Here is a 17,109-nt window from a genome sequence, read left to right on the forward strand (position 1 = left end):
TTCGTTGCAACATCCTCATGAATCTACCTGTTACACTCGAATCATGCGTTGTTTCGCAAATCTAATTTGGCCGTTCCGCAAGCACCCTTCGTGATTTAAGAAACAGCTTACTCGCTTAATTGTTTTTTATCTCCTCTTTGTTTCCTTTTTTTTGTGCGTTCTTTGTTTTTCTGTAATTGTTTTTAGTTTGTACACTTCAACGAACGTTCTGCGGACGTAAGCTTTGTACTTTTTTGGACGTACTTTTTGTTTATGGGCGCGAATTCGCGACACAAGGTTCCTGAGCCGCAACACCGCGCTGTAGGCTAACCCGCCATCTTTTCAATACAGTTCTTTATTTTGATTTCTTTTTTAGCAAGGTTGCAAGATTACAGCACTATTTCATAGTACTTCGTTGAGAACACAATGTTACACGAAGCAATTTCTCTGCTGACAAATTCATGTGGTGTCCAGCATTTCCGCCCTGACTACAGATAAAAGATAGATATGGATACCATCATCATCATCATCATCATCATCATCATTATTATTATTATTATTATTATTATTATTATTATTGTTATTATTATTATTATTATTATTATTATTATTATTATTATTATTATTATTATTATTATTATTGTTGTTGTTGTTGTTGTTGTTGTTGTTGTTGTTGTTGTTGTTGTTGTTGTTGTACCTTACAAGTACACTAAGGACCCAGAGTTAGGGGGTTACAAAAATTCCGTGAAAACACAATGAAGGAAACAAAACGGGTAAACCAAATTATGTAAGTATATATCAGTATGGTGTACAATCAAGAAACAAAATGCTCACCTCATTAAGGTAGAGAAACGTCCCAGGTTCCTTACCTTGTGAAAAGAAAGCTTGCCAGGGAACGTATTGCAATACAAGTAGGCAGTTTACGGACACTGCGTTTCTGACTGAAAAGACAAAAAAAAAAAGAAATGGTGGAGGAAATACTCCATGACTTCATGTAGCACAAAAGCGCGAAAAAAAAAAAGAATAGACGATATGTGAAATGGTTTCTTTGTCAATAATATTTTGTTGTGGCATTTATAATATTCGAAGAAAATGTTGCCGATTCCCGATATGCTTTGAATGTAGCCCGCTAATTTAAACACTTGTCAAGCGTGGTGGTAGATTGGTTGCGGCGCTCGGCTGTCGACCCGAACGTCGCGGGTTCGACCCCAGCCGCGGCAGTCGTGTTTCGATGGGGGCGAAATGCTCCGAGCCTCATCATCATATCGTGGTTCTGGCGCGTAAAACTCCGCAAATTATTAACAATCAAAGAGTCTCCTGTTTCGTAAACAAAACTGGTAAAATGTACAGATTTTTTAAAGGATGATGTTCTCGCCCTTTGAAAAATGTTTATTTTTTTAATATTCCTTTGGATTGGCAGATTTTCACTCTCGTCCGCACAAGACTCTGGTCATTGGCGTAACCAGGGGCGGTGAGAAGGTTTAACACTACCCGACCCCTGACATTTTTTAATTATGTTTGTGTATACATACACGGACACATACGAACGCATGTAAGAACGTACATAAAGGGTGGTTGCCAATCCCCCCCCCCCTCCTTCCCCCAGAAAAAAGAATTTTTTTAGCTGCGCCCCTGACTCTTGCACTACATTTCTGTACGAGAAAAGCACGTGGTCTTTCTTAGTGTATCTTTTCAAACACTAAAATGTACACCTGCCGCTGCGTTGCCGCTGGTGCACTCTATCGTCGGGTGCAAGCACTCTCAGTTTTCTTCGATCCGCTAACAGATGGCGCAACAGCTGCCGAACAGAGGAGAGTTATCGATCGTAGTCGCGGCAAGTTCAAACGACGGGCGCAACCGCGCAGATTGGGAAACAAATATTTTAGTTTAGTTTAGTTTAGTTTAGTTCTTTGATTGATAGATAGATAGATAGATAGATAGATAGATAGATAGATAGATAGATAGATAGATAGATAGATAGATAGATAGATAGATAGATAGATAGATAGATAGATAGATAGATAGATAGATAGATAGATAGATAGATAGATAGATAGATAGATAGATAGATAGATAGATAGATAGATAGATAGATAGATAGATAGATAGATAGATAGATAGATAGATAGATATGAAGGAAGGAAGGATTATTGTTATTGGTCAATCTTCGCTCTGTCGCAAGCGCTGCTCACCTCTACAGCATAAAAACTATAAAACTCTCAAAGTATGACTTTGTCGATTGAGCTGCCTCTTGTAGTAACACCGTTGTGGTGTATATTTCTCTATCAAGGCAGGGAGAAGTTCAGGGTAAGTTGGAAGCTTGATGAGATGAAGAATTCTTGAACACTGAGTGTCGCTCGAGCCAACGTTTCCACAAGCGGACTTGTGTTCTTGGCTGTTGCAGCCTTGAAGAAGACAAGTCCGCTTGCCGAAACGTTAGCTCCAGTGACCCCCCGTGTTCAAAAATTTTTCACCTCTGTCAGAGCAAGCCACGTAAAATGTTGTGCTCTATATGTTATGCGTTATATACCCAAAAGACGCTCCATCGTCTGACACGGCTCTCGCTTCAAGCGCACCACACCCTTTCTTCGTTCGTAACGTTCGCCGTTTACTCTAGCTATTTTTGGCGCCTAAGTACTTCCCACTATTCAGCGATCCTCCTTTCTCTCTGTCGTGTCGTTCCCGCCCATATTCACTCCACAAACTTCTTGTTTCTAGCGCGCGCGCACGGACCTATGTAGGCGCGCAAGGAGGCGACGCAGCAGGAAGCTGTTGGCTCACGCAATCACCCTCGTCCATAACAATGACTTGGTCAACTTCCTCTCCTACTTTTTTCGCCTCTTGCTTCCCAGGAGTCCCACAAACTTCCCTCCTCTCCATTTACACCCCCTCCCCTCCGGCGCTTCCCTAAATCTTCCGCCGTTCTGTGTTATCCGTGCTTGTCTCCCTACGCAGTTATCCCTCTAGCTGCTTCGTTGCCTCGCAAATTGACGTCTACCTAGACTTTCGCCGTTGTTTCTACCGCGTTCAGCCTCTTCCCCCCGCTTGAGCGTCCCAACTGCTGCGTCTCTTTCCTTTAACCCTGGCCTCTCACTTCACTCCCAACGTTCCTCCTCGCCTGCCTTTCACATCCTGTTCTTTCCTTCTTTTGTGTGTTAGCTCATCCCTCCATCACCTCTGATGTCCTTTACTTTCTTGCCCTAGCACAGTGTAGGCAGCCGCTCTGTGCACCGACTTAACGCCGTGTCTTTCCCTATTTACTTTCTCTCACTCTTCACAGCGCTTCCCTTGATCCCTCACGGCTTCCACGGGTGTCCCTCGACCTCTATCGAAGTGCGCCTGTAGGTTTGCGCGCATAACACTAGGTATCCTCTTTTCCCCTGCTTCCTCCCGTCTTCCCTTGGCTTCCCATAGCATCCCTCAGCCTCCCAAAAAGTTATACGTACACTTGCGCACGAAGAATGCAATAGTGAAGAGAAAAACCAGACAAGAGTGGGTGCAGGAGTACGGTTATCCCTATTTTCGCTCACTCTCTTTCTGATCATCTCTCTCCACGCTTCCCCAAAGTTCCGGGCGCTTGCCTGTTGCGCCGAACTCCTGTTCTCCCCCGCGCGCACTACGACGTCTTCCCATCAACTATAAATACAACGCCGCGCCCACCGACGCCTAGGCTTACGCTACCGTCACTCTCTTTCCCTATTTCTCCTCTTTCCCTTTCTTCTCCCCGCCAGCATCGCGCGCTCTTCCCAACTCGGCGGCACTCGCTTCGCCCTTGCCTCGATGGCTTCATCCCCCAACGCCTTATTTTCCCGTACCTGAGATTACGTGCCTCAATATTTGCTTTTCCCACTTCCGAAGCGTCGCTTCTCTCTCCTGCGAGGGCTGACATGGCGTCGCAGTTCCTTGTTATCCCAGTTTTGACGCTTGCTCTTTCCTTCTCTGTTCAACTTTCTTTCCCTATTAATCTTTCTTTCTTTGTCGCCATAGATTGCTGTCTTTCTGTACGCGCTCTTCGTTGTGTTCCTCACATCGCCTATATACCAGCTGAAGGCACTTTCACCACAGCGTCTGCATGTGATTAGTTTTGCTCCCTAACCTCTTCCTCTCTCCTTCCCGTTGTCCCTGCGTCATTGCCTGCGTAGCTAAACGTGCATGCATAGGCGAGTGCGTGTTCTTGTGGCTGATCTTTTTGGTTTGGGCCTTGCGCGTTTTATTTTTATTATTACTGCTTTACCGAAACGTGTGCCTCGACTTCGTTTAGGTCTCGTATGGCGAAAAGTATACTAACGCAAAAAAAAAGTAATAAACATACTGCGCGTGGACTGAGCATGTAGGGAGGATGGCCGCGTTGATGCTCATTAGTGGCTAGAATTTTTCTCTCACCCCCAACCTTTATGTCCGTTACTGCAAACTTTCTTGTTGTGTGAAAGGAAGAGTACGAAAGGCTGGTTAACGTTAATCTCGGCGTGCCCTTACGGGCACGTTTCAGGCAAGTGTGCTACGGGTGTTTTCTTGATTCCCGATTCTTGCACGTTGCAATATTCCTTACGCAGTCGGCTACGACGCGCGCTTTGATTTTCATCCACTACTTTGGACTTTGCGATCACGAGAGGGGTACCCTATCAGGCATCAGATTCTCCATCCTAGTGATGGAGGCAGAATCGTACCACGTCCTATGGACATGTTTGGGCTCTCAGTCTGAACGTTCCCGTCTCTAATTTCAAACCAGCCTCCGCTACAGTCGTTCAGCTATGCCCACTGGATCCATGATAACAGATTCCACAAAACATTTCAATTCCTACACAACACAGGCCTCACAGCACACACATAACACACATACACACCAAGCATTCTGCCTTGAGGACAAGTCTGTATAGCAATAAAGAAAAGATGCACTCTCTTCACAGTGGCAAGAACGCAATAGTGTGCATGCGCACACATGCACGCACGCACACATAGATATACCAAATACAGCCCCTTCGCGTACATACAAGGCCGAAGTAACCGTATCTTCACATTTTGTTTGTATAAACATATATATTGTGGACTGGTACGTTGATTCTCGACTCGTGATTTCATATCACACTCGTACTCTACTGATGCCTCTAAGACACGACTGTGGAAATCAAACTAGCCTCAATATTCTAAATAGCAGACTGCATGAATGTAACGTAACCACTTTCAAGCAGTTCAGCATGCATCTGAGCTCATACTCCAGCTGAAATCTAAATAATCACTTCCGTGTCGGTACTGAAAAGGGCTGAAACGATTCTGCAGCATAACGAACGAAAAAGCCTCGGGATATATCCCAGTCTGACCAGCTCCGCAGTTCCCCGGCTCTCCCTGCGAGTTTCCGTACCTACAGCTTGAAGAGCGGGAAGCGTGTCCACTTAAAGCTAAAAAGATCGTAGCGTAGAAAACAGCGACGACCTACACTACTTGACGTTGCTATGCTACACGCGCTACAGAAGCATAGCACCTCGTGACGAGGAGGATGAACGAGTCAAGTCCTCATCCTCACTCCCCTTTACTTCCCTACTTGAGCCCTACAGCCTTCCCTTGTATATGTGTGCTATCCAGCAGTGCTTCCTTCCCTACGAGAGGAAAACAGGAAGACTAAAAGAACCCGGTGAATCAGGGCAAGCGTAAAGGGTTATAGGGAAAGGGGGAAGAGAAATGTTAGATGGAGGAAAGGGGGAAACCAGGATTGATTGAAAGTCGTTTACTGTGAAATTGGGAGGCGCAGGTCCTCTGTGGAGATAGGAGGGCATTGCCAGACTACCAAAGTCGTTCACAGTGTCTTAGCGTTTCCATTCATTTAAACAGCAGTCACTGTGCGGTCAGTGCTACACTATTTGACGTTTCTATGCTACACGCTGCAGAATCATAATCCATCGCAACTAGGAGAAGGAGGACAAACGAGTCAAATCCCCATCCTCACTCCCCTTCACTTCCCTGTTTGAGCCCTGCATCCTTTTCTTGTGCGTATGAGCTCCTCAGAAGCGCTTATTCCTTTCATACGAAAGAATAACAAGAAACTATAGGAAGTGAATCAGGGGAAGCGTAAAGGTCATAGGGAAAGAGGGGAGAGAACGAAATTGTAGAAGGGAAAAGGGCGGAATCCCGGGAAAAGACGGAAGCGCTGCAGAGTCGAGCGTCGCGTGCGCCAACAACCTGTGTGGGCGAGCAGCTAGGTTCAGGAGAGCCGCCGGCGCTTCACCGGGTGCCGGGCAAAAAAACACACACGCACCCACACACACACGAGCTCTACGGGAAGTACGCCGGAGTGAGAACTCGGGAGCGACGACGAGCCGATGGCTCAGCTAGGGGGCTGCGGCCAAAGTTTGGAAGTCGATGAAGAGCCTGGGAGATGAAGGGGGAAATGGGTGAGAGAGAGAGGAGCGAAACGCAGCCCCGGAGAACTCGGCGCTTTCGGCCCAGACGCCCAAGCTTTCCCCGAACCCTTTCTTTTTCTTCCCCTTCTCCTTCCTCACTCTTCGTCGCGTTTTCACCAAGGCGCAGAAATAGGGAGGGAAGGGATGGAAGGGAGCGCAAGCTCGCGTGATTCGGGAGGAAGTGGTTTTTGCGTGGGGAAGTTTTGGGCGTCGTCTCGGGAGAGCAGGCACTCTGGTGGAGTGGGGAAAAGGGGGAGTCGGCGTGCAGTTGAGTTGGAGGAGGAGAAAAAAGAAGAGCCGGGACGCAGGGGAAGTTTGCGAGTGGGGAAGAAGGACTTGACAACGGCGCGCAGGGAAGCTGCCTTATATACCGAAGGGTGTATGCTGCTCGCTCGCCCACTTTCCCTATGGTGATAGGGAAAAAAAGGAAAGCACCTCGTTGTTTCGCTAGCTCCGCGACGTGTCCCTTGGTTGAAGTGATGTCGACGAAGAAAGGGGAGGCTTCGCTTACTTCTCGCGGCATCGATTAAGAGGAAACCCCTCTCCCCCTCCTCTTGCCCGGCAGCGCAGTCCTCTTTCTTTTATTCCTTACGGCGTCTTCTCGCGTGCTGCGGCCGGCACGCTTTCGTCAGGGCGTGTGTGAGCCCTTGTGCTCGAAGAACAATCAGTAGAGGAAGAAGCTTCGGCTGTGACGCTTGACGCTGGGTTTACTCAGCGCTGCGCGCGACTAAGCAGGAAAAGCGCGGAGGCACATGTTTTCGGGAAAACAAGCAAAACGGAGTACTAAAAGTTACCCGCCCTCGCGTCGCGCATGGTAGAGCCTATCAGTTAGTGATGCAGAACTATCGGTAAATTGACTATCGATAGTATCGATAGTTTCTTTGAAACTATCGATAGTGTAAACAAAACATCGATAGTACTACTATTGATAAACTATCGATAGTCGAATCGGTAGTACTATCGGTAATACTACAGCGATATTACTGCCACGCGTGTTTATTGCTTTGTTTTGATGTATTCGGGTTTAACCCACAGACTGTTAGCAACGTTTGACGCAGACCGCAGCGCAATGCTTGAGAAGCTTCGCGACTGTTTGACATTTTAAGGTTACGCACCGGACGCGAATATTCAAGTTTATTCGAAAGCTTACGCGAGCACCAGTGATAACGCTGGAAGGTTTGATGACTAATGTATAAAAGACGAAGCGTTCTACCGATTATCAGATTACTCGACGGCCGGCGACTGTTCTCGCCTCTATCAGTGCGTAGCGTGTATCGCTTGTATTCTGAGTTTTGATTTTCTGGGCACAAGTTCGACCAAATAAAGAGCTTCGTATTTCCCAGTCTTGCTGCAGCATTCTTCGCCGTCACAACCACGTGACAAACTATCCATAGTGGTGCGAATAACGATGCTGTTGCTGGCTGGCCAAATTGCCAAAATATTCCCGATAGCCTACTATCAGCTTCGCTTAATTTATGAGCAAATTTTTGGCGAAAGAAATTATTTGCGCAGTGAAGATGGCGGCATATGTCGATCAATAAATTGATATTTATAAGCAACCAGTTACATCTTACAGTTACCAAACATTGCTCTTGATCATTTTATTTTTTTACTTTGAAATCTTAAAATGCAATATAAAACTTAAGCCGCGCAGTTCCACCCCATGCAACGGTTTCGTTTCCGCTACAGCTGAATAGTGAGACTTTATGAGCATGCGTCAGCGAAGCACTCTCGTGAAGAACACAAGCATGTCAACTTTCTTGCTCCTCAGCCTGCTCCTCCGGCTCCACTATGTACCACGCGCGCGGGAAGCCAAGTTTATTCTGCAATGAGTTCGCGCTGTTCATTTTAAACTATCGATAGTACTTACTATCGATAGCGCTATCGATAGTATCTTTTACCATCGATAGTTCGATAGTGACTCAGCTATCGATAGTATCGATAGTACCATCGATAGTTCTGCATCACTACTATCAGTGCGCGGTGTTGCTAGGTAGATATAAAGAGACGAGATGTCGGCATGCGCGCCGCGCGCAAATTAATTTGTGACTTGGCGGAACGTATAGGAGCAATCGGTGAAGCCTGCCGCAAGACCCTGTAATATAATCGCGCGGATTCTCGGTTTCGCATTACTGTAGTCGATTAGCGACGCGAATCGTGCCACGATGATATCACCATGGTGTAAATGAAGGTATGACCGACTATCGAGCTGGTGTTTCATGCTACTTGGAAATACTCAGAACGTGACTGAACAATTAAGGACCACCTGTCCTGTACCTGTCTTCTCGCATTCATTGTTTAATTACGCCTTCGTATTTCCAAGTGTAAATTAAGAAGCGCACGGGGAACGGTGACAGCTCACACAGTAGTGTTAAGCACAGCCGTGAAAGAATATCTGAAACAGCAATTGAAGTTCTGGGCTCCTAAATGTATAGCGGTTGGACCTTAAGAACACAATAGCCGAAATCGAAAATCAGTCGTCCTGCGCCTTCTCCTTAGAGATGAAAGAATACGTAGTTTTCTCATGGAGGAGCTACCTATTGCAATCATTGCAATTCCTATTTATTTTACGCTCTCAAATTTTGTTTTGAAAGCTAAGCAGATTGAATATGTGGCTCTAGGTTTAACTTTTTTACTATATAGCATAGGCCTTCAGCGTTTTTGTAGCGCCGCGAAATAAACTGTGCCATTCGTCTACAAGTCTGTCTATACACCATGTTTGCGGTTGCTCTAAATAACAACTACGCACGTTTTAAAAACAATCAACAAGCAAAAAAAAAAGAAAGTGCACGCACAATAGAACGCCAGATTGCAATTCTGCTATGTTTTTTTTCTTGCACTTCAAAGCGTCTCTATAAGTGTCGGTTGTAGATAAACCAGACGCTAGATGGGGCCGCTATTCAACGATAGTGGCGTCCACTTTGGTATAGCTAGCCATAGTGCCCTTCCTGCGCGCTCTAGCCGAAGGGATGCGTGCATTCCCAGCTCTCGTATTTTGAAGTAACATTTAGAAATTGTCTACAAGGACACGCTAAACGCTCATCTCCCTCTCGTATTTCGTATCATTTCGCACGCTATGTATCCCGCAGACTGCTAAAACGACTCTGCGCATTCGGCTCTGAAACGAATACACTGTACCGTTTGGTATGAGAGTGCGGACGCAGCCCATCAATACCGCCTATCACGGGACCAAACGTCCAGCAGTGGGAGGCTTCGCTGACAAGCTCAAACCTTGAAGACCGGCGACGTCTGGTGAACAGGGCCAATATGTCAGCTCAGGCTCACGGCATCCTGGACTAGGGACGCCGCCCACCTTGAACGACTCTTCCGTCGGCTTGTTCTATTAAATAATGTTTATTCCTCTTCCTCATTAATTATTTTTCTTCGTTCTTATCTACACGGTTGATCCTTTCGCCCTCCCTCCCAAAGAGAGTGATAGTGTCGTGTCAGGTCTCCAGATACACCTTGAATGAATAAACAGCACGAAAGAACGAGGACGAACAAAAGAAACGACAGACAACGGCGCTGACTCGCAGCTAAAATTTTGTTACGAAACGAACGGAATAAATAGCATCTGGAAAAGGACGATATCGAACAACCATCACGCATGCACACGGTAGCAAAAGTCAACAAAACAGAAACCCTAAGGTGGCTGATTAGACATGAACATGAGGCAAACTATCCCGTGAGATATGACACTTCAGCTTGTGATAAGGATACTGAAAGTTGGTTGATGCACCTGTGACCTTCCAGTGACGCGTAAAAGACTTCCATGATTTCTCGTGTGCTGTGATACCTGTGCCGATGCAACATTTCTATTCTATCCTAGAAGTCTGGACACACTTTGCTCTACATTGTTCTACAATCTTTGTTCTACATTTTAGGGGTGAAGTTCCTCTTAGTCTAGCCTTGTCACGTCTCCGTTGTCCGGCGTAACCACCTTTGCAAACTGCCCACTACTTCGTCTTTGCAAACATCCCACTACTACCCATCACCGATCCTTTGCAAACTGCCCACTACTTCGTCTTTGCAAACATCCCACTATGACCCATCACCGATCCATCACTTCACCGACCATAAAGCCGTTGTAATGAAGGGGGAACGGATGCCACGTCTAGCTACCACTTACGATTAATAAAATTTCTTGTATAAATATATGTGTTTGTCACGTCTTTGAGATGATTTACTGGGCTATCGCTTTGATTACTGCTGGGCGAAACCACTGAAGATTTCACGGTGTAACCATGATTGCTTCAGGAGCTTCGCCCAAGCTCTTCATCATTCACCCGTGGATATGCTATGAATTTTTTTTATACATGTATTCACAGGAGGTCCCCCTGACAGTTTTTACTTTGGGACCTCATTCTGTATTAGATCGATTCTCTACTTGTACTCTATTGTATTGTATTGAATAAACTCAAACTCAAACACACGCCCTTGAAGATCTGTAGATTTCAATGAGACATTCATTCCTCTCCTCTCTCTTTTTCTCGTGTTGCAGAAGGGCGGCGATGGGGAGACGACGGTGTACAAGCGAGTTGCTGTGGTGGAGAACTTCTTCGAGATCATCTACGGCGTTCACGTCGAAATGGACGGCCGAGGAGGAAAGCACGCAGGACAGAAGAGGACCTACAAGGCTGTGAGTTGACGACACTTCCCCGCTCGTTATGTCCTCGTCTCTTGACGCTGTCTTCCAAGTATTGTGTGTACATATACTGACGGATTATTATATCATTATCAGATATGGCAGAATTACTCTTACCTTTATTAAATTACATTACAAGTTACAGCTTGCCGAAAGTAATAACATTACATTATAATAATAATGGTTGTTGCGGGTTTAACCGTCCCAAAAGCACGATGAGATTATGAAGGACGCTGTACTGGAGGGCTCCGGAAATTTCGACCACCTAGGTTCTTTAACCTGCACCTAAATTTAAGTACACGGGCCTCAAGCATTTTCGCCTCCATCGAAAATGCGGCCGCTGCGGCGGGGATTCGATACCGCGATCTTCGGGTCAGCAGCAGAGCACCATATCCACTAGACCACCGTGGCAGGTTGACATTACATGACTACTGCTTTTGAAAATTAATGGCATTGCCTTGAAGTTACCGTAACAAACGTTCATGGTTCATGCACAACTCATGTACACTTCATTTACAGCAAATATATATCGAAATGTCAGAGATCTTCGTTGAGCTTCTCACGCTTGAGGGTTGGCACGCAGGTTAACTTGTCTTTGCTATTTTAGTTCTTTTTTGGTCAATTTGATGCCATAAGGGAAGCGGACATGCTGCATTCTAGTCACAAATAATTGAGAAAGTTATGCGTAACTTTCTTGAAGTTACTTGCTTGAAGTAATTCATTACATTGCTCACTACAGCAAGAAGTAATTTCACTATAATTTCATTACTGTAATGTCATTAGTGCCAAGTCTGATTATTAGTGCTGTTATCATGTACGAAAATCCATATAAAAGAAGAAAGAACAGGCAGGCACGAAGCAAAACAGGCGGTCAACTCCCGCCATGATGGTCACAACGCCTGCCGACTCTTTAGGGATTAGTATGCGGTGTCCTTGGCAGAGCGTAGTACCTTAACACGGGTACCGCGTCTAGATGGAGACCAAAATTATCATGACCATATTGTACATAGTGTTGCAGTCACTGTTATTCCTTGTGCAGCGCGTCATTGTGGTCATACATTGTGCATCATCATCGTAAGGCAGAGCGGAAGTTCAAGATAGAAAAAAGAAATGTAGGAGGAGAAAGAAATTATCGGATGACAGGGCACGTAGACAAGTTAAAGGCTGTGTTTGCTACGTCATAATTAATAATTGTTGGGGTTTAACGTCCCAAAACCACGATATGATTGAGGGACGCAGTAATGGAAGGCTCCGGAAATTTGATCACCTGGGTTTTTTTTAGCGTGCACCTAAACCTAACTACACGGGCCTCTAGCATTTTTCGGTTCCATTGAAAAATGCGGCGGCCGAGGCCGGGATTCGATCCCGCGACCTTCGGGTCAGCAGTCGAGCACCATAACCACTAGCCCACCGTGGCGGGTCGGGCAATCACATCCGGCAGTACTGCGAATGTGTAGGTGGTACCTTCATTGACCTAGTGCACGCAGTTACGTGCATCGGACAACCCAGGGTTGCCGTTGGGTGGATTTGAAAACGAGCCAGAACTCAAACTAAAAGTAGCCAAAGTAGCCATGTCATTTCATTTTATGGCCACATTTGTAGCCGAATCTTTCTCGTTTGACGTTAATGAGAACCAACAGATAATCAAGCCGATGAAATTATGGGGGTGACATTAGTTGTAGTAATTAAAATATAAATGTGAAGAAATTAAAGCGGGCGAGAAAGCTCAATTGGTGGAGCACCGGACGTGTTATTCGAAGGTTGCAGGTTAGGTCCCTACCGGCGGCAACTTGTCTTTTCTTCCACTTCCATTTCTTCACATTTATGTCATAATGACTACAGATAACCTCCCCTACATTTTACTTTGGCTTGATTTTCAGTTGGTTCCCATTAATGTCGTCTCTAAAAAAGCAAACTGTGCCCTTAAAATTCCGCTTCTTTCGTTGGTTTGACGTTGTGTCATATGAACATTGTTCCACCATGTAGTAGTATACAGTCCGCGTCAGAAGTTCAGAGACCACTACGTCTGAGAAAACTTTTAATTTCCCAGCACTTTGTGACTCCATTCGGTCCAAGCGCACTGTACATGTTGTTAGTGTGGTTTAGAACAGGCCAGAAATCTGAATTCAAGGCTACCTGCCGAATCAGAGACTATTCCGTTTTTTCTTGTGTCCTGTGGTGTCTAGGCTTCTTACGCTGACAGTACATGATGTTGTTACTTATGCTTCACAATATGGGTGTCCGGTGGCGTCGATCACCGTAGTATCAATGCATCTTCTTGCATCAACGTATTATAATGCATAGAAATGTTGTTTCCTCCTTATAGAATAAGGCTAGAGTATAGAAGAATCTCCTAGAAAACATGTTTCCATTTGCGATAATGTCACCTTTTATTATTACTCATCCTCATTTAATGTAGCTTACAGCTCAAGTTATCTGTTTAGATACTATTATATTGTCTATGCTTTTTTATTGTATTTAATATGTGTGTTCCTGCCGACGTTATGTGATGTTTTACTCCGGATTTTGTATGTTTCCTTGTGGTACTGTCACGTTCGTGGTTCGCCCTGCAACCTATATACTGCCTTTTTTTTACTGTTTAGCAAAGCTTCAATTTCGGCTAGTTGGTACGGCATTGTAATGTAGATGCGCTGAGAAAAACGCACAAACGAGTAACGTAACAAGAGGACAGGACTAGTGGTGCGCAAACTGCCTCGACAGGTTATGTAAGCTAACATTAATAGATAGATAAATTGATAAGTAAATGAAGAAAAAATGCACCACCTTCAGACTACGTCGACGTGGACCTGTCGAAGCAATTTTTCGCACCTTACATTAAGTGATTGGACTAGGTAGGGAACTTCAGGCCTATGCTGGACAATGCATCGAGGCTGGTTTGGCTTCGTTTAGGCATAAATTATTGTCTATAACTAAAACAACTATTAGATGTTCCGAATTTTGTCCCATACTTCTGGTTAGTTAATATTTGTAGCATTTGCAATAAATGTATAAGTTTAAGGTGCGCAGCAACACTAGAGGCGTGGTGCACCGGTGATGTAATCTTCTGAAGTTGACTGAAATTTCAATTCCCTTGTCATTCTGGCCTACCGGTGTGATAACAACATCCAACCCGGTTGGAGATGACACCAGTGATCTCGAAACAGCAGATAATTTCCGTGAAACACAGAAGCATTATCTAACGCGTTATCGTTCAACTAATACGCCCCTTGTAATCGCCGCGAGCACTGCTGTTACCCTGTATCTCTTATAGTCCGTATACGGGGAGACACTCCGAAATATTTCACGGTCATTCCAGACACATACCTCGCTGAAATGTTACCGCAGTTGAAATGTTATCTGGATAGCGACACAAAGCATTTACACAAGAAGAAACGAAAGGGACGAGACAAGCGCTAACTTTCAACAAGTGTGTCCACGTTCTGTTGCGCTATCCAGATAACATTTCAATTATGACTGCCCAAGAAGCCCAGTAAAGCTCTCGTTTAAGCTTGTATAGTGCATTATTGTACACATATAGCAGGGCCGCGCGAAAAAAACACGGCCGAAGAAAGGCAAATACACAGGATGGGCGCGAACTTCAACTAATTCAGAAAGCCAAAGCAACTCAATATAGAATACACATAATTTTGACACGTGCCTCTAAAACACGGTATAGAATCTAAAGGTTTACATTAATTGTCAAAGAAACAGCCATATCAGGAAATTGACTTTTGTTTAACACGGAGCTGTTTAAGCCGACCCTTAGTCCGTGCAAAGCTAACTGGAAACTATGATCATCATATACCGGCGCGCACTGTCTTCGTCCTCTTCTTCATCTTCTGTTTCGCTCCCAGAATACGTGTGTCGATTTGTCTGGCGTGGGATGCAATAACTCTGATGGGCGAGAGAACAAGTAAAGAGATAGCGAAAGAAAGAACGAGATAGAACGAAAGAGAAATTCTTGGCGAAAAAAAAAATCTTGGCGAGGCGGATCTTGGGTACTCAGTATCCGAAGGCGAGCTTCGTAACCACTCGGCTATCCAGTAATAATAATAATATCTGGGGTTTAACGTCCCAAAACCACGATATGATTATGAGAGACGCCGTAGTGGAGGGCTCCGGAAATTTCGACCACCTGGGGTTCTTTAACGTGCACCTAAATCTAAGTACACGGGCCTCAAACATTTTCGCCTCCACCGAAAATGCAGCCGCCGCGGCCGGGATTCGATCCCGCGACCTTCGGGTCAGCAGTCGAGCGCCATAACCACTAGAACTCGGCTATCCAGGCACGCTAACAGAGCACAGCATAGCCTTGTATAGCAGAGCAACGGGGTGCGAAAGGAAGTGGGGGTGAGGAGGAGGGGCATAGTATAGAAAGAAACAAAAAGATGTATAGAGTGAAAGATCGAGGAAGCGACAAATAGAGAGATAGAAAGAAAGAGAAGAAAGCGAATGCAAAACAGCGAGAAACAAATACGTAGAGAAGGAAAGAAATAGAAATGAACGCAGACAAAAAATACATGAAAAAAAACAGAGAGATGAGAGAAAACGAAAGAAGGGAACCAATAAAGAAAAAAATAGAGAAACAAAGAAGGCCGCCCAGTTCCGCATTTCCTTCAGGCTTGACACCACTACCGCGATGCTACCTTAATCTTTTTTTTTTTTTTTTTTGCATACCAACAAAGCGACGCAAACGGCAAGCGCGGAAACAAACCCAGGTCGACAGCATAACAGAAGGAAAACCAAACAAGACAAGCAACAAGCTATGTCCGTGTTTCTTCGCGCAGCCCTGCCGTATGTGTTCAGCTAGCGCATTTCGCCACTCTTGTCGACATATCTGGCGTCTCAAAAACAGCACGTTCTCTGCCGTGTTCCTTGCTTTCGCAAACCGCAGATTGCGGAGCTGTACGCCTTCCTGCCCCGCGAGGCGGTCACGCACTTCCTCATGTCCTGCTCCGACTGCCAGAAGAGGATGCACCTCACAAACGGCGCGCTGAGCGCCATCGTCACAGCCGCGGCGGCGCAGGGCAGCGCCGCAAGCTCCCCCGCCCACAACAGCGGCGGCGGCGCGCCGACAACGACGCCCTCGACAGCGGCGGCGCCGCCTCCGTCGACAACGACAGCTGAGACGGCGTCCTCCGGTTACCACAGCAACGGCGCCAACAGCCACAACAACAACGGAGCCAGCAGCTGTGCACCCGGAAGTGGCGGAGCCGGAAGCAGAAACAGCCCGTCACGTGAATCCGCGGGTGGCGCTCCCGCGCCCGCGCCGTCGCCGGCGCGGACGAGTTCCGCGGCATCGTCACCAGGTGGCGCCGCCGCCGGCGACGCGAGCGCCGCTAGGGTGCGCGCGGCGGGCGCACGCATCGCGGCCGTGTCGGCGGCCGATGTCGACTTCAGCGTCCCCATCACGACGGCCTACTTGAAACACATGAGGAGCCTCGGCCTCTCCGAAGAGGATGCCTTCAACCCGCGTGAGGTGAGTGAGACGTCGTGAACTACTCTCTCTCGCGAGACGACTCGAGTGTCGACAGGTTTCGTTTTTAACGTTACGCTACGCTACTTGTTGCGTCGCTATGCAGCGGTAAACTCGGTAAGCTGATCTGATTCGGGTTGTGTTGCCCGCTGATGGCTCGGTCGTCTGCTGCGCTCCGCGCCGGTTGGAAGTGCGCTTTTCGCGCGTGCCTTTTGCTACTCGTGAGCACTGTCGAAATGCCACCGTGTTGTCCGTTTTATTATGCATTTTGTTTTTCGTTTAATGTCTCGGCGCGCCTTTGCTACGGCGCTTGCTTTCTTCTGAGTCGGTGCCGTGTACGAAACCCGGCCTCTTCTTTTTTCTTTCTTTTTTTGCTTCTTTCTTGTTTTCTGTTATTGACGTTCCGAGACGAAAGAGCGCTCGTGAGGGGGTTGAATCGAGGTTCTGTGATTCTCTTTCTTTCTTTCTTTCTTTCTTTCTTTCTTTCTTTCTTTCTTTCTTTCTTTCTTTCTTTCTTTCTTTCTTTCTTTCTTTCTTTCTTTCTTTCTTTCTTTCTTTCTTTTTTTTTGTTTCTTTCGTCGACACGCTCTTCGAAGAGAGAGTTGAAATTTCGG

General features: G+C 46.1%; 1 protein-coding gene across 4 annotated transcripts in view; it reads left to right on the forward strand.

Moving 5' to 3' along the window:
• The window catches only part of LOC119407237 (nucleolar protein 4), a 161,432-nt gene that overhangs the window by 79,269 nt on the left and 65,054 nt on the right, over nt 1-17,109 (forward strand). For all 4 annotated transcript variants that reach the window (XM_049419650.1, XM_049419651.1, XM_037674116.2 and 1 more), the window contains exons 3-4: nt 10,876-11,013; nt 15,914-16,498. In XM_049419650.1, coding sequence (XP_049275607.1) covers nt 10,876-11,013; nt 15,914-16,498 — 723 coding nt within the window. The remainder of the gene's footprint in view (nt 1-10,875; nt 11,014-15,913; nt 16,499-17,109) is intronic.

The sequence above is a fragment of the Rhipicephalus sanguineus genome, chromosome 10, assembly GCF_013339695.2.
Source record: "Rhipicephalus sanguineus isolate Rsan-2018 chromosome 10, BIME_Rsan_1.4, whole genome shotgun sequence".
NCBI classification, from domain to species: domain Eukaryota; kingdom Metazoa; phylum Arthropoda; class Arachnida; order Ixodida; family Ixodidae; genus Rhipicephalus; species Rhipicephalus sanguineus.